Genomic DNA, 23647 nt, shown 5'->3' with positions numbered 1-23647 from the left:
AAAGCCAATAAATTTTCATAATAAAAAAGCTGTAAATGCTTCTCTCAGTATCTCAGAAAGCTTCGTACATAAGCTGAGAAAACGCTGAAAATACTCTTCATACAAGCTGAGAAAGCTTCTTAAGCTGAGAAAGTTTTTCTCAAAAGCTGAGAATGCTCTTCCAGAAGCTGTGGAACATTCTCCCAGAAGCTGGGAAAGCCTCTTCCAGAAGCTGAGAAAGCTTCTCCCAGAAGCTGAGAAAGCTTCTCCTAGAAGCTGAGAATGCTTCTCCCAGAAGCTGAGAAAGCTTCTCCAAGAAGCTGAGAAAACGCTGAGAATACTCTTCATACAAGCTAAGAAAGCTTCTTGCAGAAGCTGAGAAAGTTGCTCTCAGAAGCTGAGAATGCTCTTCCAGAAGCTGGGATGTTTAACCCAGATGCTGAGAAAGCTTCTCCCAGAAGCTGAGAAAGCTACTCCCAGAATCTCAGGAAGCTTCTTTCGGAAGCCGAGACAGTTTCTCCCAGAAGCTGAGTAAGCTTCTCCCAGAAGATGAGAAAGCTTCTCCCAGAAGATGAGAAAGCTTCTCCAAGAAGCTGAGAAAGCTACTCCCAGAATCTCAGGAAGCTTCTCTTGGAAGCCGAGACAGTTTCTCCAAGAAGCTGAGAAAACTTCTTCCAGAAGCTGATAAAGCTTATCCCAGATGCTGATAATGCTTCTCCCAGAAGATGGAAAAGTTTCTCCCAGAAGCTAGAAAAGCTTCTCCCAGAAGCTGAGAAAGTTTTTCTCAGAAGCTGAGAAAGTTGCTCCCAGAAGCTAAGAAATCTTCTCTCAGAAGCTCTGAAAACTCCTCCCAGAAGCATAGAAAGCTTCTCCCAGAAACTGAGAAAGCTTCTCCCAGAAGATGGAAACGTTTCTCCCAGAAGCTGAGAAAGCTTCTTCCAGAAGCTGAGCAAATTTCTCCCAGAAGCTAAGAAATCTTCTCTCAGAAGCTCAGAAAATTCCTCCCAGAAGCTTAGAAAATTTCTCCCAGAAGCTGGAAAAGCAGAAATTAAATGAGTGAGTGAGTGAGTGCGAATCATTTCACCGAAACTTGAATTGTGGCCCACCGAGATCGAAACTGTCGGACCCCATGTGCAACACTCAAGCCCAACCACCTCCTCCTCCATCTCAGGAATACAACGCACAGTTATAACAGCTCATGGTTTCACAATTCGAATTTCGGGGAAATGAGTCTGGTCAACACTGCTCAGGACCCGACTAATATTTCAGAATACTACCTTTCGGAAGCTCAGAACGGCTTACTCAAGTTCATATTTTTTTATCCAATAGCTCCCACATATTTTTTCCACAAGCTTCAAAAGCTTATTTCAGAAGCTTAGAAAGCTATTTACAGAAGAGCCAAACATCTTCTCCTTCATAAAGCTCGACGAGACTTCAGATATTCAAAATGCTACGCTCATACGCACAGAAATTCCCCTTCCAGAAGTTCAGAAGACTTCTACCGGAAGCTTTGAAAGTTTCCTTGAAAATCTCAAAAAGTTGCATAAGATAACTCTGAATGCTTTTTGTATGAAGCTCCGATAGTTCTTTGTGAAGCTTGACAAAGTTTTTTTTTCAAAACTTGTATCTCACGGCTCATCACCGGTACCTACAGTCGGTTTCACAGAAGGTGACACTTCCCAGCGGCTAACGAGACTCTGTATACCATTTATCTCTAGGGTTGGCACGCTTATCCTTGCTGTTTCGCGGAATTCAGGAAAATACTTGGGTTGCCTTTTCAAACTCCTGCTTATTATTCTTCTTCTTTTTCTTCTCTTTCTCACACTTTTCTCTAACCTTGCTATCTACTTTTCTCTCTACTTCACCCATCTTCTTAAAACTATTCTGACTTTCACCCTTGGGGCCCCTCTGTCGATGTCCTCGATCCATGTCTTGCATGCGACCTTTGCGCCATTCCTGGACCAAGTGATGAGCACATTGAAGAGGAGCACCAGAATATTATTCATGGCCTTGCTACCAATGGTTTCTCCCATAAGATTTAGGCAGAGTCCTCTGGTGGTCGGTATCTTGAAGTTATGGGTAGCATTTAACAGACTGCGTACCAATCGGGTGACAAAACATAGAGTAGAAACACACAACACAAACACTTTCCTGAATTATGAACATTTAACCGACTAGAATACTACATTAACCTCAATAACCTGCTATGGGGATACCACGAACCGTTACAAACCGTTACAAACTTGAGAATCTTCCATTCTTCCAGCTTAGATAAATTCTCCCAGAATCTTAGACAGCTTTCTAGCAGATTATCAGAGAGCTTTCTTCCAGATGGACAAAAAGTTTCTTTCAGAAACGCAGAAAGCTTCTTCCTGAAGGCGGGATAAGATTGAGAAAGCTTCTCATATCATCTCAGTAATCTTCTATCCAAAATCTAAGAAAGCGTTTTCAAGAATTTCAACGTGTCGTTCAGAAGCTCAGAAATATTACACCTGAAGCCTAAGAACTTAATCTAACAGCTTCCTTCCATGAGTACAAAAAGATGGCACCAGAAACAACGAAGGCTTTTTTTCCATAATTCACAGAAATCTGCTTTCAGTACCTCCGAGGTCTTCTCCCAGCAGAAATAATCCCTTCCATAATTTCAGACAATTTCTCCCAAATCTATTTGGGTACTCTCCGAAGCACGGAAAGCTTTTTCCAGAAGTTCGGAGAGTTTCTTCCTGAAGATCTAAACAGCTTCTTACCTAATGCTTGAAAAATCATTTTTTAGTAGTTCAAAAACCTTCTCAGCTCAGATAGTTTCAACTAGAAACTCAAGAATGTTTTCCAAAAGCTCAGAGAAGTATTTTTCTGAATTTTAATATGTTCTCTTTCATAATCTCAGAATCTAGCTTAGCTGAATCCAGATATTCAGAAAAGCATGTAAACCTTTAATCCATAACCTATAAAACCTCAATGAGAACTGTATTCACACTATTTCGTGATTTTAAAATCTGTATACCTGCTCTCATGTCGTTAAAATTATGTATAGACTCCATCTAACGCTTTATTTCTCTCGTCCCCACCTTCTTCCAGGACTACCCCCCGATGGAATTTTCGACGCCACCACTGCCAGTGATACCGGCCCTACCGACCAACAACGGCACCCTGCGAAGGGGAACCCGTGCCATGGTCCCACCGCCGGACGTGACGCACCACACGCAGCACACGGTCAAAACGCTGCACGACTCGTCGGCCTCCTCGGGCCTGCTCAACATCTCCCAAGTGTCCCAATCGACGCCAAAGCAACCGCAAAGTATCCTGAAAGACCCCAACAAGCGCAAAGACCAGCAACTTCAACAACAGCAGCACCAACAGTCGGGCTTACCCCCGGGGGCAATGAACCACCTGAACAGCATCGGCGGCGGTCTGCAGATGCTCGGTGTCCAGAATCCCTCGCCAGTGCCAATGATGGGTGGACCTCCGCCGGGTCTAGTGCCGGTCAGTGCCGGCGGCAGTAGTTTAGGAAACAATTTGCTCATCGGGGCGTACGACCCGAGCAGTACGAACCTGAGCTCGTTCAACGCGTCGCTCGGCTACACGGACGCCGACGGACACCTAGTGTAGGCCATTGCCAGGCAGATGATAATAATTACTAAATTAGTAGTCTAGGCGCCAAAATTCGCGAGCTACGAGGCAGGCGGGTAACTTGAAATTCTAACAACTCGTGAGATTAAACGAAGGAGGAAACGTAAAAATAATGTGGAAGGGTTGAACCGGAATCGGCCGAGATTTTTCAGAAAAAAACACAAAGGAAACAAATTGATTAGGTCACGCAAAATACTTATGACAGGGAGGAAGAAGAAGAAGTTAGGAGAAAAAGGTCGATGGAAGGTAACACGGGAAGCGCAGTCAATGCAGTCCGAGGAAAACAGAAACACAAAGAGAATTAAGACAAAGATAATTAAAATTAAAACATTAAAACAATCTTTTTAACTTTAATGAAAAAAATAAAACAAAAACAAGTAACGGTAAAGTATGTATTAACAATTTAATTGTTGAGTTTTAAGCGCGTGTAGGAATGCTCGAGGACCGATGTGTAAAGTGAACGAATGTTCGAGAATCAATGTTGACACAATTTTATGTTAAGAATGACAAAATGGGAGGCCACTGCCCGGGTCGGTTCCGATCCGGGTGATGTGCTTCCACTGCCTAAGGCGTGTGAGAACGGGTGTGAAACGTAAGTCTTCTCTCAGTTAAGTTGCTTTTGATTTATGATAGGGATTATTGGTTTAAGTTTTGCCCTCTGCTAGTTTGCTTTTATGAACCAGTTAGCGTGTTAGCGTGTGGCGAGAGTCTTCTCAGATACGTACTCTATGAATTGCTCGGTGCAATTTGCACCCATCCCGGAAATAGAAGTTTTTAAGAGTGGGTCGAAGCTGTTGCAATTGTTTAAGTGATATGGATGTTGCTGGTGGATTAGAGTGAAGAATGGTATTTTTTATCAAGCACAGAAAAGGGTACGAGAATGCAACAAAACTCTTAAGGTACAAAACAAGGGTGTACCTGTAATCATTGTTGCAGGTGAACTAGGTGTACAATGCGCTATCGGAGTAAAACGTGCCACCCTCTATTTAAACAAACGACGTGTTTTGGAATGTTTTTTTCTCACCTGAGGTTATACAAAATGTGTAAAAATGCTTCTATATTTTTTTTTTGCAGAATGTTTTCCTTGCATCTAGAATCACCTAGAATAATGAAAAAGGATGGCTGTTTTGACTTTTTGATGGAAAACATGTTAGTTTATCAGATCATGATTAAAAGAGAGCTTATAATGATGTATTTCACAGCAAACATCGCGTCCTTCCTTAGCTGGCGCGTTATGCCATCAGTCATCCTAGTAGTTTAGAGCCATTCACAACTGAAGCTACAAGACTTGGCTATTGGCTTTAACTTAAGCAAATGATTTAATGACCAGAATTGCGAAAATAGTTTGCCATATTGTAGTTTGGATTGAATGGCAGAAGATTAAAAGTGGATTCTTGTAAGGTAAAACCCTGGTAGGTTTTCAATAAGATATTTGCAGGAAGGATTTTCCTAAAAATGGGTTCTGAAATCCATTTTTAAGGATCCAAATATGAACCTTAATTCTTTTGATCATGTTCAATGTTCACTTAGTCGACAAAAACGGATTTCATTTTTCACACATGGGTATTCTTAGGGGTCTATTTTATAAGTCGAGTCGATCATAATGACTCGACTGGAGTCATTGTCGACCGAAAAATTCGCTCGACTCAGCTCTGTCACTCGAATTTTTCGACAGTTGTCACTCTATGTGACTGGATTACTATGGAAGTCGACGGGTGACATCTGAAATATGCAAGCTTGCTTTGATCGACAATGAAAACAGACGAGTCATATGAATCTGCTCGATTTACAAAATAGGCCCCTTATTCTTATCTGACATTTTGGAGGGTATACGGTAAATAAAAAACACCCAAAATTTGAGTTTTAATCAAGGGGTGGGGGGTGGCGGGGTGTCAAAGCCTGGAAAAAAAATCGACTTAAACCAACGAAGTGCATTGAAAAATTGGTAAACATGTATTCTGGTCTAAACTTAAGCGTTTGGTACTTAAATTGGGTCAGCATTTTAGGACCCTATTGTTACAGCAGTTTTATTGCAAGATCTTATGCAAACATTGTATATTGTGAGTTTTTAGAAGATCTAAATGGATTTTTTGAAGTCCTTGTCAGGATCCCTATTGGCCGATTTCCTAAAATGCTTATACAAATACTGTTGAAGCATGTTTGCTCGTTTGACTAATCTTTAGTATATGATAAAGCCCTTTTCACGACATTTTGTGTGAACTCTGAAAAGCTTCACACTTCTTGCAACATATGGGTTAGATAATTAAATGGCGTGGTCCTTAAAATCATATTGGAAAAGTTTTGTTTGACTTCTGATAAGATGTTCGATAAAATCCTAAATCCTAAATGGACTCCTGCCAAGACGTATTTTGACACGACGTATATGGACACTCAATATATAGTTTTTGTCAAAGTTCTCGTTAGAAATTGTCCAAAGACCATGCTTAACAATTAAATTCAAATACATCCTTAGAAAATTTAAAACTTTCAGAATTTTCAATAAAACTAGGAGCTGCTTACTAACGTCTTTACATTAATCATGTTAAATGATCTTAGTTCACAAAAAGCAGCTCACATCTCTCCAGTGCGCTATTCGGAGTATCATGAAAAGCATCATTATGGGTTTACATATTAAATGAAAGGAAATTCGTTTAGCTGTTCTTATACCATCGGGATTTCTTTTAGATTTTCGTTTAATCCTAAACAGGATACCGTAAGTTTTCTAGTCTCTTTTCCGTAATGTTGGCAATGTCAAGCAACTGGATACAGGAAAACAAGTACGCTGGTGAACCTCATTGGTTCATGTAGTGAAACCAAATGTGATTTTAATGCTAAAATACATCTCTAAAGGGTGAACACGAAATTATTGCGACACCGAAAATGTCATGCCAATTATCTTATAATGTTTAGAATCAAACCAAAATTGAAGGCATTTTCGCTTGATGCCCTCCATCAAAGTTTTTACGGTGTCATCCGGAACCAGTTTCTCAGTTTTTTTTTTTTTTTTTCATTTTCTTAACATGTCCTTCTCGTCTTTGACTGTCTTCTTGAACTTCCGAAGTTCCCGCTTCATTATTGCCCAGTACTGCTCCTCCGGGGGCAGCTCCGGATAGTTTGGCGGATTCATTGCCTTTGGAACAAAATGGACAGAATTGGCCTCATACCACTCCAGGACACTTTTAGAATAGTGGCATGATGCCAAATCTGGCCAAAATAACGGAGCTTCGTCGTGCTGCTGCAAGAACGGCAAAAGGCGCCTCTCGAAGCACTCAGATTTGTAGATCTCGCCATTTACTGTGCCCTTTGTCATAAAAGGCTCACTCCTCAGTCCGCAAGAGCAGATGGCCTGCCAAATGAGATATTTGGAGGCGAACTTCGACATTTTCTTCTTCTTAAATTTGTCGTCCACATCTAACTTGCTCTTGCCGGTGAAAAACTCCAATCCCAGAATTTGCTTAAAATCGGCTTTTATATACGTTTCGTCGTCCATCACACACCAGCCATATTTTGTAAGCACCTTCTGGTAGAGCTTCCGTGCCCGAGTTTTAGCCGTATGTAGTCCAGCTCTCTTCTTTGCATTCTGGACGTAGCTCTGCGACATGCCGATCTTTTAAGCCAAATCACGGCTTGAGACGTTGGGATTTGCTTTAATCATCCGCTTCACCTTTCCCTCCGTCTTTTTGTTCTCCGGTCCCGGTTTTCTTCCAGCTCCTTTGCCGTGGTCCAACGTCAACCGCTCCTGGAACCGCTTCAACACTCTGGAGACGATTGAATGGTGAATGTTCAACATTTTTACAAACTGCCGGTGCGACAGGTCAGGAAATTCCAGGTGTTTGGAAAGAATTTGTTCTCTCGACTTGCGCTGGATCACTTCCATTTTCGTTGAATCGAAAACCATACTTCGAGTTTGACAGCATGTAAACAATACACAACAATGAGAAAGTGTGGAAAATTTGGCTCATTTTTACCCAATGTTAGAAACGTTATGGATGACATCAAAACGAAAAAAATATAAAAACTTTCAAAAGATTTGAATTTTTCAATTGTGAAACAACAGATATCCTTGGCAGATACACCTAAGCGTTTTGTCTGTAATTGATCACAGATAATGCAAGAACTCTTCCAAGATCATCCAGCCCATTAAGAATTTTCACAGGAGTTACAAAGGAGTTCACTAAGTCCACTAAGAATCTTTCCCAAAGTTCGTGAGGAAACTTAAAAAAAATGATCTTGCCAAAATTCAACTAGAAATCAGGTAGTTGAGAAATTGTGAAAGATATTCCCAGGAGTAAGATGAAGGTTTTAAAAAAATACATTTCAAAAAACTTTCACATTACAATAAAACAACAACATTAAAAAAATGGGTGCACTTAAAAGCTCCACCAGAATCCACGAAGTTCTCGCCAAGAAATTTTCCTTGGGAATCAACCAAGCTTTCCCGCTGCAAGCTGCTCTTATATATTGAGAAAGAGAGTCTGAAGAGGTTTTATTATCGATCTGTTTACGGAGTTAGGAAGAAAATTTCGCAAGAAACTCTTAGAAAATCTTGTCGGATATCTGTCGAAAATTTCATAAAAATTCTGTTGATTGTTTGAGCAGAAACAGTGAAGAATTGTAAATTTCTTCAATCCCGTAAAAAGTTCTTCAAACAATGGAAGCTAGCGAAATCTGCCAAAAGTTAAGTCTAAAATATACCATGAGTTTCCTACTGTTATCGCTAGAAACGACGATAATTTTGTTTTCTAGTTTGCACTGAAGACAAATAATCAAATCCGGGCAGGATAAATAGAGTTTGTAATTTCTTTAGACAGAATTGCATTACATGTAGTTTATCTGTACTAACAATGATCTCTTGCAAAACAAGAGAGGGTGAGAAATTCCTGAGATTAATTCATCAATGAAAAACGACACATACATGGGTTTATTCTACGAGTCGCGTGAGGTGACAATTGTCGGTGTCGTATAGCGAGGTGACAATTCTCGACTCGAGTGAAGTGACTCTCCATTTGATTTGCACGGCGAGTCGCTTAACTCGAGTCGAGAATTGTCACCTCGCTGTACGACACCGACAATTGTCACCTCACGCCACTCGTAGAATTGACCCAATTAACAATTGCTTCGCGGACCCCCTGGGAAGTCATCACGGCCTCCTAGGAGTTCGTGGAACACCAGTTGGGAAACCCAGTGCTACTTAGTGCGTAGGATTCTCCGTAAATCAATCTTTTCATACAAATCTCGCAGCCATGATAAACGGGGTTTTTGTCTTCACCCTCCAGGATTGGGGAGGCGGGTTATTACTAGAACAGTGGTTCCCAACCGTTTTGAAGCTGCAATCGCTTTCAAAGCTCTGAACACATCTTACGGACCCGAAAAACTGGATATTCTTGAAATCAATGTTGATGCATATCCCCCGAAGATCTTAGAATGATTTAACAGATACACTTGGTACTTGAATCACTTTTGTGATCCACTACAGATAATGTTTGGATTCTGTTATGACCATTCGGAGGGGTCCTTTACGATTTTAGACAGGAGTCTACCGAATATTTATAAGAATTAGATAAGGATCTTTCAAAAGATGTTGACCGACTATACGCAGTGTAATACGCAGTGTAAGTTGGATAAAGAACTACTTTGGCACCTCCTGAATTGAACTAATTGTAGTTTTAAATTTTCCTCGTATTACGTTTCCTATGGCGGAGCAAGTTATTGTCTAACGCTCCAAAATATTAATTTTTACTTTATTTAAGAATCCTGAATTTATTGCCATTACCTAATATGTCATGGCACGTCTGGTTTTTTGAAATAATAATGGGTAAAAATGCATTTTCAGTTAACTTGCATGCAAGTTTATCAGCTTGTATGCAGATCTATGTGCTTAATATACAACTGAAATCAGTTTTTAGGCCATACAAATATTAGTATCAACGATGTTTGTAATATTTTCGTAATCAAAAGGCTACTTTTTGATGGTTTGGAAAAGTATTGTATCAGTATCTGTCCAAAAAATTGATTAAATCGACAATGACCGCATTAAATAATATTGAAAACATCCCAAGCCTTAAATACTCAAATGTACCAGACATAACGCGGTTCACCTACAATGAATACCCATTGGATTCATCAAATGCTCAAAACCGACATATTCTGCATCAAGCTGTCATTAGAAAAATGCGTGTTTGCGGGTGCTCTCAACAGGGAGTATTACCACCACTTTTAAAGAACCTCGTACCAGATGTGCTGCTGTGGAAACTAACTCAATAGTAGCGATTTACCAGCATATGCGTTTTCTGATAACAATCTAGCTTTGAAAGTTAGTAGATTCGTGCAAAAGCACCCTTTTCGACCTGATGCATAGTTTTTTTCTGGTAAATGAAGGTGGGTGCCGCCAATATGAGTTTTGTTTAACTTAAGTAAAACGTCTATTGTTCCGTTTACTGTCGACTTTTACGTGATTTAGGGATTTTTGGTTCTGACCTTTCTTGAGTGCCTCGTCTTGAATTAAGAGAGAAAGAAGCTTCAACGGCTTTCGAACAATGTCGATGAACTTTTACTAAATTATGGGGCCTAAAACCCAAATATATAAAATTTGGTTTACAAGATGGTTATTCGACCAGCGTATGATATCTTATGTAAAAGGCGAAGTTGAAAACATAAACCAATCTAAATTTGGCCATCGAAGTTGAAAACATAATCCAATCAAAATTTGGCCACCTCTAAAGGATGTGCAACTAAGTCAACTGTTTGGCCTGTAACATTCTGTTAGTAATTAATCGTTACCAGGTTTTGTAATAGAAATAACTCAAAACCTACTGATAGAAAATGCATTCTCCAAAGTGATTCATCATTAACCCATGCTCAAAACAAAATTGCAACGATTCGTCCCGAACACTCCCATTTGTTTCGTTTTATTTGAAACACAAATTCGAACTGAGTGAAACGTGAGGCAGCATACGAAAGCTCAAACCGCTTCGGAAACAGCTAGTAAGGAGCCAGAATGTAGTTAAACACAATTTGATAGGTAATGGAGGAGGGCCGAAGTGTTGCAGAGTGAGCGACCGATTTTAGAGCAAAACAGTCACAGATGAAACTTTATCAAATTAAACTTAATCAATCGCGAAAAAGAGACTATAAATAACACAACAACAAAAAAAAACGTTTTAAATGTTCGTAACTGATGTCAAATCCGACGGGCAGAAAAAAAATACAGTATAAAAATCTCAAACGAAACAAACCAAACACGAGTGAAAACAATTTCCAATGCAAACAAAAAAACCATAAACACGGTAAAAAAAAGAAACGAATACGAATGAAACAAATTTTAAGTGTATACAAGTCTCTGTCTGTTTGTTAAAAGCTCGAACCTTGGCGAAGCATCGCAACCGCGATTCCAGTCCATAAAAATGCGCCAAAATGTCGCGCGCCCAAGGTCGAACACGCAGATGTAACTCACATTATGCCAATTATTAAGTTTAAAAACGAGTTTAAACCAATCACTTCGAATGAAACAAAAAAACGTTGTACTTGTACATAGAACCGGACGATGAAGATGAATCAAACAGGTCGACACCGGTTGGAGGTTGGTCCCTCCAGCGGGAGAAAAAGTCTTTTATTTATAGATAAAGTCATTGAAAGTATAATAATTGATTTTTTAAATCTTTGAAAGAAACATTAGGGAATAACAGAATAGCGAATAAATCATAAGCACGAACTCGTGCACGAGAGGATAAGAACTGTACATATTTCTTGTATTATACTATTGACTCTATGAATATAAACAAACAAAAAGTACTTTCAAAAAGTTTTTTTTAAGGAAGCGAAAACAAAATTTATATACATGTATTATACTAAAAACCAGTGGAATGAAATGTTTAATTTCATCTTTCAAACAGAGCAAAAGTCTACATCTGGCAGAAAGTGTAAGAAATCAGGGATAAATTCACAACCAGAGCGAGAAAGGAGATCACTCATCAGTATGAAATTAGCGCAAAGAGTTGCATTTAAGCAAATAGTCAATTTTCCTCCCTCTCCCCCTTGAAACAACTGTTTTGATTGTGTTGATGCTCGTTCAAGACAAAACGAAACAAACTTTCCCTCTCATTCATAAGAAACAAAAACGATTAGCAAATTCCTTATCTTCTTAGACAATAATTAATTAACCAAAAAGAGAACAAATGAAAACACGAAAACAAGTTGAGAGGCGTGGAGAATTTAAAATCGCATCCGGTACAGTAAAAGCTGACGGTACATCTTTCCGAGAGACAGTCGACAAGAAATTTCAAAAATCGAGCTGTCCGAGCTGTTTCTGTTCAATTCATGTCAAGATTCAAAATCTTTCACAAGAATCATTTTAAAACGGCAACACACAGGAAATGTAACGAAAATTTTTAACAAAGCATCACTCTCAGAAAAGTAAAATACCTCAAAATGTCAGGCCTCAATGAGCAGACCCTGACGAAAGAGCAAACGAGAGTGAGGAAACACTGCGTCACTCAACTCAACCGACACTGAAACACAAACTCACATGCAAATCAAGTGGTAATCCGATCCGGAAACCGGATGTTCTTCGTTAGTTTTAATTGACAATTGTTTGTAAATATTGTTTTAAGCAATCGATCAAATGCAAATGCGCAAAAGCCTCTCCATCAAATTATTTGCCAAAGAGAAAACATTGTGAGAAATGTTGTCATTTTAATGTTCGATTTTGCTCGCATATAGAAAACAGTGCAACTCGTCACAGTCGAACCGTCGTTTAAGTTATTCGCTTGATTAAGTATTATTTTTAGTCACTAATTCGTAAGTCCTTGTTCCCCAACTCTTTTCCGTACGTTGCACTAAGTTGCTGACACAAACAGAGAACAAAATAATAAAAAAAACGAGAGCTTAACCGTACTAAAAATACTCTTTAAAGGTAGAAACGCGAAAGCTTCGCGGTCTTAATTTAAGTTCCCTCACTCGATCATACAGAATCAAAAGTATCAACGATTACAATGATCCAAGCAACCAACCTTATTAGTCGATTAATTTATTTGCCACTCTTTCCAACCCCGTAGTAGTTTTGTTTTTCAAAATGATCTCATACTTGCTGTCAAACAAATGTCCCCACAAACAAACTCACAAAACGAATCAAGACCCACACAACCTTGGCAACACCCAACTTTCTCCTGATTTTTGTTGTTCCGTTTGAAGTTTAATCTGAATCCCATTCCAATGGCAGAAAAAAACTTATATCATACATAGGACAAAGCCAATTCTATGAAAATTAAAAACCACACCAACTCTTCTCGTAGATAGTCAAAACAAATCCAATAGCACCCATGAATCAGAGTCCACTTGTAACCCAAGACAAACACCTGTAAGTTTTATTCATCGCAACTGGAAAACAAACAATCAAGACACGGAACGTTAAGCCAAATTAGATGAAAGTGTTCAATCCATTTACGCATTATCTTCAACTGAAACACATAACAGTCATTCAAATGTTTAGTTCAAACCAACAAATTCCTCATTGGAATGCATACTGATGAAATTAAAAAAAAAATGTACAGGAGTAAAAACAAAATAATAAAAAGACGAAAAAAATCCTTCAATCGGAATTAGGTGGATTGAAACAAAAATAAACACACAAACTCAAGAAAACAAAGAGAGAACAAAAAAAAAGCCGGATGTATAAAACATAAAGCGAAATGTGTACAGAGGTGAGCAGCTCCGCTTCCGTCAAATGGAAATTTAAAACAAAACAGAAAAAAAAACCTTAGAGCGGACGACGAAAAAAAGGAAAAAGTAACAAATTTTCTGTCAAGTATATATACATTAAATAATTTTTAATAAATTTAATTATTTTTCATTACAAATTAAAACGAATGCATTATGTTGTTGCTTTTATTTCAACATGGTGGAATATCACATCTTCATTATTCAAATTCGACGGATGTACTAAGGGGTCATGCACAAATTACGTCACGCTCCAAGGGGGGGGGGGAGGCGGTCAAGACAAGCGTGACAAGCCTTACAAAAAATTTGGAGGACTCATACAAAAAACGTGACAAAGGGGGGGAGGGGGTCAAAAAAGTTGAAATTTAGCGTGACATAATTTGTGTACCATCCCTAATTGAAAGTAAATGGGAATTCAAATTTAATATTGAACCATCTAGGTAACTCCAACAAGAAAGTTTTATCTTATGACAGATACGCGTATTTCGTCCTGTACTAGAATAAGAGGTATTGTGTAACAATCGACTATTTGTATAAATTTATAGGCTATTGATTGCATCAATAAAAATAAATATCAAATCACTCAGCGTTTAGGACACTTACAAACGCAAACAAAACTATTTATTTGCGGCAAAAAACTTTCCCATACCGGGAATCGAACCCGGGCCTTCTGGGTGAAAGCCAGATATCCTAGCCACTAGACCATATGGGACGGATACAGATGCAGTTTGTTGCAGCACAGAAAGTGGAACTGCATAATGCAAGTAACAAGACAGCGCATGTCCAAAAATATTAGCCTGTTGCTTCATCTCATATGCAGTATACATACCATGCGAGGAAAAAGGCTTGAAGAGCAACATGTTGATGGTCTAAGAAAAATTGATCAACTCTGCCGGTCTATCTGACGATTATATTTATAAAGCTAGTCTAAAGCATGTAGTTCATGGTGTCATATATTTGGGAAGAGTTTGAAAGTAGTCCAGGCATTTATTTCACACTAGCAGTCATGTAAAATCGAACAACTTTTTGTAGAAATCTTGTCGGATACAGATTTGTATAGGGTAACATCGTTTATCTTACGCTCCAATTACCATTCTATTCAAAACAATTTCGACTCGTTTTTATTTTAGGCGAAATGCTCACAGCAAATATAATCGTCCATTGGCATATTTACCTTATGTGTACATATTATGATAAAACAAACCTCTAGCTTTTATTATTATATTTATATCATGCTATCAAAAGACGCTTTGATACGTGATGCATTGGGACCTGATGTTCACTACAGTTTGCCGTATGGTTTCTTACTACTTCGTAGTAAGCGCTATTATTCGTCGTATCAAACTTAAAATGTTCAACTTAGACAAGTGTAATTTTGTGAAAGCTGTTAAGGTTCGTACACTTGTACACCAAAAATGCAATAAAACTACTGTACAGTGAAACCTCCATGAGTCGATATTAAAGGGACCATCGACTCATGGAAACATCGAGTCATGGAACAGCAATCTTTTGGAAAGCTGCTTCTAGGGACCATCATAGTAATCATGAAATTTTGTTTTTAGTATGGTTCCATGAGTCGATATCGAGTCATGGAACATCGACTCATGGAGGTATCACTGTATTTCGATAAATAACTTCAGTTCAATTATCCACTTTTCACTTTTTCACCGAAATCACATGGACCAACACGATGTGAGAGAAATGCTTAGCGATCGACACCAGTCACACCACTTTATGATACAAGTTTCTTCTCGCCCCCTGTGTGGCTTACTTCGGCGGGCACATATTTTCACTATGGAAAACCTTCGTACTTTTTCACTGAAGGATTTCATTCCAAGCACACGCCGTAAAAGTTCTATAACTCACGAAATTTTATGAAATTTCCTTAACGACCACGTATAATTGAGAATAGCATAGCATAGCATAGCATAGACTGACTGTACATGTCAATGGTTGCTACTCCGTGATTGATCAGAACTGGTAATAATTGCAATGCGATCCAAATGAATAAGGGATGGGAGTTTCCGCTTACTCTCGGAGTGCAATTTTAGCAGATCTAATATTATTGATCAATAACGGCGCCGGCCAAGTCCTTACAGTTAGTTGGGATAGGAAAGGAATGTTAGGGTGTAATGATTGTTGCTTCTAAAGACCGAGAATACCTCTGCATCTCCACAATCACCACGGGAAGGGTGTTTATTAGTGGAAAAGGAAAAGATCTGGGAGTCACCTTTGGTCGGTGATGCGATCCATGGATAAGGAGGAAAAATACGATTTATACTTTAAGCTAGTTTTTAGTTTTGTCTCAAAAAGTTTTTGGTAGAAGATTTAAAATAAACGTCAACATCTATAATGTCGAACCATTCAAAAGAAGTTTTTATTAATGGCGAAAAGAGAAAAATATATGCGTTTATTTTAAATTATATGAAACAGGAATAATGCCGACACTTTTAGTGACGAACCATACATAGTTTGTTTGAAAATTACATTAAAGTATTGTTGAACATTTATGCCTCAAGAAGAAAAGTCTTTGGTAGAAGTTTTAAAATAAACCTCGACATTCATAATGTCGAACAATTCAAAAAATATTTTAAGTAAAGTCAAAAATTTTATATGTATATTAGAATTGTATAAAACAGGCATAATGCCGACACTTGTAGTGACGAATCATACAAAGTTTGATTGAATATTACAAAAAAAGTAACGCTTTCATGAAAAAATGTGTTATCATAAGCATGAAACGAGCTCACCAGTTGGTAATCCATCCTCGACTGAACACGAATATCTTTTCGCATTCACACAGCGCGAACAGCAAAACTTCTCGGCGCCCCGAAAACGAACCGTCTTGCTTGGGCTTTCCAAAACACTGCCGAGCAAAGCCCGCGAAACGGAAACCAAACTCCCGGCATCTCGAAAACGAAGCGTCTTGCTTGGGCTTTCCAAAACACTGCCCAGCAAAGCCCGCGAAACGGAAACCAAAACGTCCCGAAAACGAAGTGTCTTGTTTGGGCTTTCCAAAACACTGCCCAGCAAAACCCGCGAAACGAAAACCAAACACCCGGCGTCCCGAAAAAACGAAGCGTCTTGCTTGGGCTTTCCAAAACACTGCCCAGCCCTTAACGACCACGTATAATTGAGAATGTAAACAAAGTTCAATCCGTCGTACTGAGCAAAAAAAAATCTTGTGCGCATTAATGTGTTCGCGATGCTTGGCGTAGAAAACTGCTTCTTTGATTGTGTTATTTTCGCTGCACTGTGAAAAGCTGTCATGATTGTTCGATCAAAAGGAATTGTGTTTATAGTTTGAGCTGAACTTTAATGGCGAACAATGAATTTTAAAGGAAATTAATATATTTCATCATGCTGGAATGGAGGAAGATGCCCTTAGATCTTTATATTCCAGTAAAACATTTTATTATAGCTTTGATATGTTGTATTTTGTCCACTCACTATATCACAGTGAGCCGTTAGTTGTGAGACGAATCTTGATACTGATTGCGACAGAAATGAAAACGATACGTCGAATTAAGAATACGGTAAGATGCGATTTCATTGCATTATTTCCGAAAAGACGATCAAGATTTATCAAAATCTTATTGTACAAAGTCGTTTTGGGAAACAATTGTGTAACATCGGTTTGTATCAGCATCATCCACTGCAATACTTTTGTGGGCTTCGTAGCCGTGTGGTTAATGTCACCAGGCATTTAGCCGCATCGTGCTACGGAGTGTGGGTTCGATTCACGCTGCAGGCCGGAAAAACTTTTCGTAAGGAATGTTTTCCGACTGTGCCACTGGGCGTTGCATGCTAGTCCGTTGTCTCTAGTGTGGTGCTTCCTTCAAAGGGCAAAACGCCCACTGGAAGCATTAACGTGTCAGTGTCTTTTTTAATACTAGAAAAATTGCAGGTTCTCACTGATCAAAGCTTACTACGATGGATACCAGCACATCACCCTATGTCAATCGAAGGATTAATCGTATAGCAGAAGCATTATCAATTGTCGATCGGTCACCATCGGCGTGCTAGAAAACTTCCCAATGACTTATTGAATACAAATAACAGACGTCGGATGATGATCTGTAATTACTCTGTACAGATTACAGACCTAACTTAGAATTACCATCACTCACAACATTACAACTTGTCGGTTACCTACACTTTCCATACCATTCTATTGTTCATCGAAGTGCTGCGTCCACCTTGGAGGACGAACGTGACCTCCAAGATGCATCCATCCTACATCTACGATTGCGATACAAATCCTTTGCGAAATGCGATACACTTCCGATAGAATTTCTGTGTTTATTGAGACCATCACAGTTGTTTTTTTTTTTCGTTTCGTTTATGAAAGCATGACTTTCCCGCTGCATTAATCTTCTTAACCTTTCGGTCGTCGCGCGAATTTTTGTAACGCGAGTAGTCGCGCGTTGTACTTTGTACAACAGCCTTGGTTTTGCGAATATCTCAGGAATCTGACCACTTAGAAAGATGACGTCTTCGGCAAAGTTATTCAGTAGCTCAAGGGCTATCATTATTTTAGCCAAAAAAGTCGAAATTTTGCCACTAGGCGGCGCTAGTGAGCATGAAACTTTTGTATCGTAGATCTCAGGATCCTGACCACTTAGAAAGGTGGCGTCTTCGGCAAAGTTGCTCGGTAACTTATGGACTATCATTGTTAGAGCTAGTTGATTCAAAATTTTGCCACCAGGCAGCGCTAGTGTGTATAAAACATTTGTTTTCTCAAATATCTCAGGAGCCTGATTACTTAGAAAGATGGCGTCTTCGGCAGAGTTGTTCAGTAGTTTAAATTATTTCTTTATTTAATCCTAAAAGTCCGAGATTTTGTAAAATAATGATAGTTCCTGGGCTTCTGAACAACTTTGCTGAAGCTGCCTGTCTAAAAAGTCAAGATCCTGCAGTATCCGAAAAACAAAATTTTTATGCTCACTAGCGCCGCCTGGTGGCAAAATATTTTATTTCTTCCATCAAATAATGATAGTTCTTGAGCTATTGAACTACTTTGCCGAAGACACTATCTTTCTAAGTGGTCAGGCCCCTGAGATATCTGCAAACAAAAGTTTCATGCACACTAGCGCCGCTTAGTGGCAAAATTTTGAATCAACTAGCTCCAACAATGATATTCCTTAACTTACTAAACAACTTTGCCGAAGACGCCATCCTTCTAAGTGATCAGGATCCTGATATATTTGCAAAACAAAAGTAAAACTTCCATGCTCACTAGTGCCACCTAGCGGTCAAATTCCGAATTAAATGCGGTACCATCAGATAGCGCTTCACATCCAGAACAATTTTTCTAAAGACCTCAAATTGCTATATTATCTGGATTTTGAGATATAAGGTACCCCGGGGCAAGTGAGAATCCGGGGTAAGTGGGGCGTTTCGTCATAGCTCAACTAGGAAAAGTTTTTCATGGGGGTATTCTTCTAGAAAGTTGAAGATACAATGACAATGAATGTATTTAGTACTAAACATATTATTATTTATTATTACCATGTGGTTCATATAACAGTTGTCAGTTCAGCGCCATTTCCAACTTGCATGGCAAATTGTGACACGTTTCACGTCTTGCATTGACTCGCAAAAAATAAATGTGTTTTAAATCGAATTTCCATCAGTAAGCTATAATTTTTAGTATTATTACAAGCTGCTAACGATAAACCAGTATTTTGTTTTCATTTCATATGAAATTTTCGATGGTCTGTCTTACCCCAAAATATATTTGTACCTGGGGTAAGTGGGACCTATCAAAACAAAAACCAGAATCAATACTTTTCGTACACGTTTCATACATTTTGCTAGAGAGTAGCACTAAAACATTCAAACAAATGATTTTTATCAAAAAAGATCAACCTCAAATTACGTAATTGCATAGAAGGGAGAAGAAAAGTGTTTTTATTATTTATTTTTTAATTATTGTTTTATTTTTGAAATACGACTTCAAAATTGAACAAACACTCAGCTGAAATTTGAAATGCATCATGAGAACGATTACTTTTCTATGTTATTTGAACTTTATTTGTTATTTCTACCAAATTAAGTAGTGATGTAAAACAATTCCATCCCATAAGGTGGTTTTCTGCCATGCATATAAATAATAACAAAACATATTTATAATTATTCAATTATAAGTCAATTTTTGATTATTTATGTGCTACATTTTAATTAACAACGTATAAATGATATATTTTGAACATGTTTAATTCCTCTTTACGCTTTTATTGAGGAATTTTCAGTTACTATTATATGTGAGGTGACATACTATTATATAAAGGGTTTCTTCCTAAAACGTAACGTATTTTATGGTTGATCCCTTATGTACAATAAATATGTACTCAAAATTAAAAATATATGACTTATCAATCCTATTATTGTAATGGTTGATTTACTGATGTGGATTGACGCATGAAACTGGATGTGTCCCACTTGCCCCGCTTAGCGAGGTAACTGCGTCCATTGGCTCATTCTAAAACTTTCTTCCAAGGTTTTCACAATTTCGAAATTATTCGATTAGTTTCATGCACACACCAGCAAATATGTTGCCAAAACGTGATTGTGTTGTTGGATTTGAAAAATATTGACATTTGAAAATTTTATTGAACAATTTGTTTGAACTATCGTTTTTTTCGTTCCCACTTGCCCCGCGGTACCTTAGCATATAAATCACAACTGTTGTACAAAGTACAACAGCGCGACAGCCCGAAGGTTAAAAATCTTCCGATGAAGAGTGCTATAATCCAATGGTTCTCAGACTAATAGAATAGATGGGCCAGCATAATGCTTTCAAAACATGGCGCGGATCGCAAGTTATGAAAAGATTTATTTGAACGGCTTTCAATGGAAACACAAAAAAAGGGTTCGTCCATAAGGCACCGTCCACAAATTACGTAACGCTCAAGTGTTACGGCTCATACAAAAATTTTAATTTTTTCATACAAAAAGTGTTGCGGAGAGGGGGAGGGGGTCGAAAAGTTGACTATTTTAGCGTTACGTAATAAATGGACGCTGCCTAAACCACGCGGTCATTTTTCTCAGTTTTCAGACCCCTCTCACCCTCGTGGCTCTGCGTGGTTTTGACGATTACCCCTTCCCCACCCCCCTTTGACTACGTGATTCTTTATAAACATAATATAAAATGTGAAATTTGAAATTCTTCTTCAAGCTGATCTTCCAGAGCAGTTTACCCAAGTAATTCGAAGTTTTCCTATAGCGCTGATTGGGGCTTCCGGGAGCAATATTATAAAACTCTGAAATACTTTCTGAATCATTGGTCACTTTAGGTAAAATATTTCAGCAAATTGGGACTACGATAAGAAAAAATCTTATATTATTTCTGAATTGTTGGTGGAAGCTTATGATTTCAAAAATTTTATCATTCAAAATTCTGAGGACTACTAAAACATTGAAAATTGTTTCAGACCTATATAATTCTATATTTTCTAGCATATCTTTTAATTTCAATGTTTAATAATTTCGACAATTATAATTATTCCAAATGAAATCGTGTAAAGATAACTGGAATAATCCAAATTTCTTCCACAATCCAGATAACATTAGTGGCTGAATAACAGTTTATTCAGCTGAAAAGAGGCTGTATAAACTGCATTCAGCTGAATATGATGCTATCCAGCTACAAATGTTACTTTGGATTTTTTTACTCAAATTTTCAGTGATTCATCTACAAATATCCATCATGTTCTTCAGGAGATTTTCAGGGCTTACTCACTGTCTAAAAAGAAACTTCTCTACGCCTAATTGCAAAAAATACAGAAGTTTGTGAATGCTAAGGACTTCTGACAAAATTGAAATTATTGAAGAATATTGGATATTTAAAAATCATTTATCAAATAATTATGAATGGTAAGGATGTCTTAAATAATATTTGAATAATATGGACATTTAATTCTTCGTGAGGGCCGTTCGACAGCGGACCAGATATTTAGCTTGCGAATGATCCTCGATAAGTTCCGGGAGTATAACTTGCAGGCTCACCATCTGTTTATTGATTTCAAATCAGCTTACGACTCAGTGATAAGAAATGAGCTATAGCAGATAATGTCTGAACATGGTTTTCCGACAGAACTAATTCGGCTGATACGTGCTACGCTGGATGGTTCGAAATCAAGTGTTTGGATCGCAGACAAGGTGTCCTTGGCTTTGCGGACGATATAGACCTAATTGGAATCGATTGCAGGTCAGTGGAAGAGGTTTTTGTACCTCTGAAGAGGGAGACAGCGAGGATAGGCCTGACCATTAATTCTACCGAAACAAAGTACAGGTTTGCAGATTGAGATAGAGTCAGGTATGATGGTGTAGGCGCTTAGGTAGTGTTTGATGGGGATGTGTTTGAAGTTGTTGAAGAATTTGTTTACCTTGGAACACTTGTGACATGTGACAACGACGTTCCCCGCGAAGTGAAAAGACGTGTTGCGGCTGCGAATAGGGTCTATTACGGACTAAGTAACCAGCTTAGGTCCCGCAGCTTGCGAACGGAAACAAAATTCGCCCTGTATAAAACATTGATTCTTCCGGTGGCTCTCTACGGACACGAAGCATGGACGTTGAAAGAGTCAGACTGGAAAGCTCTCGGTGTTTTCAAGCGTAAAGTGCTGCGAACAATACTCGATGGGAAACTCAAAAATGGTGTGTGGCGCAGACGCATGAATCACGAGTTGTATCAAGTGTACAAAGATGCAAATATTATCAAGCGTATAAAATACGGCAGACTTCAGTGAGCTGGTCACTTAGTGCGAATGTCGGAAGAAAGAATTGCGCAAATAATATTACGTCGATAATTTGTTATTATTTATAAAAAAAGTCTATATCATGTTGAGATGATCATTCACAACAACACTGCTTTTTTGCTGTAGAACATAGTAGCCTGGATTACTTTGATCTAATCTTCCCGCCGTGAGCACTACTGTTGCCTGCCGAACAGTTGGTGAAGCATGCTATATGCAAACCAACTTTATGATGATGAATAACAATTTATCCTGACGACCAATCAAAATGTGGTCTTCGACAAAGTTGTAGCTGAGAGGAATTCACATTAGAAGAATTTGTTCACTTTTCCATAAAATATTATGTCGAAGAGATAGGGGGCTGAACACAAAAGATTGGCGTTTTCCATAGTAATCTCCATATAAACTTCAAATGGCGTGTGCATAGTCAAGTTTCCTCAGAATCACTTCAAACTTTGGGAGGATGCTATTTACCATAATTAAAATCGTTTATGCATAGGGGAGCTGAAATTTCAAAATTTGCATCACTCTAATGACCATATGCAGTACAACATGACAGACGAATAATTTTTACTACAATATCAACGTCTGTAAAGCATATTAGTTGGAGTCCAATATTTGACTGTCATTGGGCTGAAGGACAGTTTTTATTAGCACTAACGAAACTTTGATATTGTCAGATATATTGGAAAATTGACATTTTCAAACATTTGGATCGCTTTCAGATCTTGTGGCTGAATTAACTATATACTAATTTGTACTATTAATAATTTAGTAATGTTTTCCTAATAATGTTTTATTACTTTTTGAAGACTTTTCTAAAACATCTGTGGTTTTTTTTTATGATCAAAATTTTCGACGTATGATTTTTATTAATTTTTGGTTTCAAGGGTGTAAGTGTGCATAATTGTATGGTAATGTATGTATATATACATGTCTGTATCCTACGTACGAGGTAGAGCAGAGAATAAAATTTAAGCCACTGAATGATTTGGCGCTGGTATGCATCTTTCGCCTCTGAAATTTTCATTATTTATATTTCAATTTCTTTACCAGGCTACGTTCATAAATTACGTCACACAAAGTTTTGCAATATTCATCCTTCTCCCTTTTCCTGAGCATCACACTTTTTGAATGGATTTCAATTTTTACATGAGAAGCCATGTTTCCCTGCTATCCCTTCTGTCCTTCTGTGTTCGGGATGTAATTTCTGAATGACCCCTCAACAGCAGTTTTTTTCAACTTCTTATTATTATGGGTTGAATAGCATGGAAATATATTTGATAAATATCGTAAATAATCTGATAGAACAACTAGAAATGGACGACACAATTTCACGATTTTTTTTTTTGGATACTTGATACAAATACGGAGCTGAATTTCAATTGTCAGATACCTTGGACGTTAACAGGTTAATTTTGTTCCCTAAGCATGTGATCTTTTATCTGTACTTTTTAGTCCCTTGAAGGGAACTGAAAAGATAATCAAAATATTTCCCATACCGGGAATCGAACCCGGGCCTTCTGGGTGAAAGCCAGATATCCTAGCCACTAGACCATATGGGA

General features: G+C 38.2%; 1 protein-coding gene and 2 non-coding genes across 5 annotated transcripts in view; 1 reads left to right on the top strand and 2 right to left on the bottom strand.

Moving 5' to 3' along the window:
- The window catches only part of LOC5579127 (nephrin), a 655956-nt gene extending 651899 nt beyond the window's left edge, over positions 1-4057 (top strand). For all 3 annotated transcript variants that reach the window (XM_021849148.1, XM_021849147.1, XM_021849146.1), the window contains exon 23: positions 3058-4057. In XM_021849148.1, the coding sequence (XP_021704840.1) occupies positions 3058-3588 (531 nt within the window). In that variant the 3' untranslated portion in view covers positions 3589-4057. The remainder of the gene's footprint in view (positions 1-3057) is intronic.
- Positions 4058-13963: 9906 nt separating this feature from the next.
- Positions 13964-14035, bottom strand: Trnae-uuc. Its single transcript has one exon. It is a non-coding gene; the product is annotated as a tRNA-Glu (tRNA).
- Positions 14036-23575: 9540 nt separating this feature from the next.
- Trnae-uuc lies at positions 23576-23647 on the bottom strand. The gene has a single exon. It is a non-coding gene; the product is annotated as a tRNA-Glu (tRNA).

This window comes from Aedes aegypti, chromosome 3 (genome assembly GCF_002204515.2).
Source record: "Aedes aegypti strain LVP_AGWG chromosome 3, AaegL5.0 Primary Assembly, whole genome shotgun sequence".
NCBI classification, from domain to species: domain Eukaryota; kingdom Metazoa; phylum Arthropoda; class Insecta; order Diptera; family Culicidae; genus Aedes; species Aedes aegypti.
The sequence above is the reverse complement of the archived record's forward strand: the minus strand, read 5'-3'. Positions and strand labels throughout refer to the sequence as shown.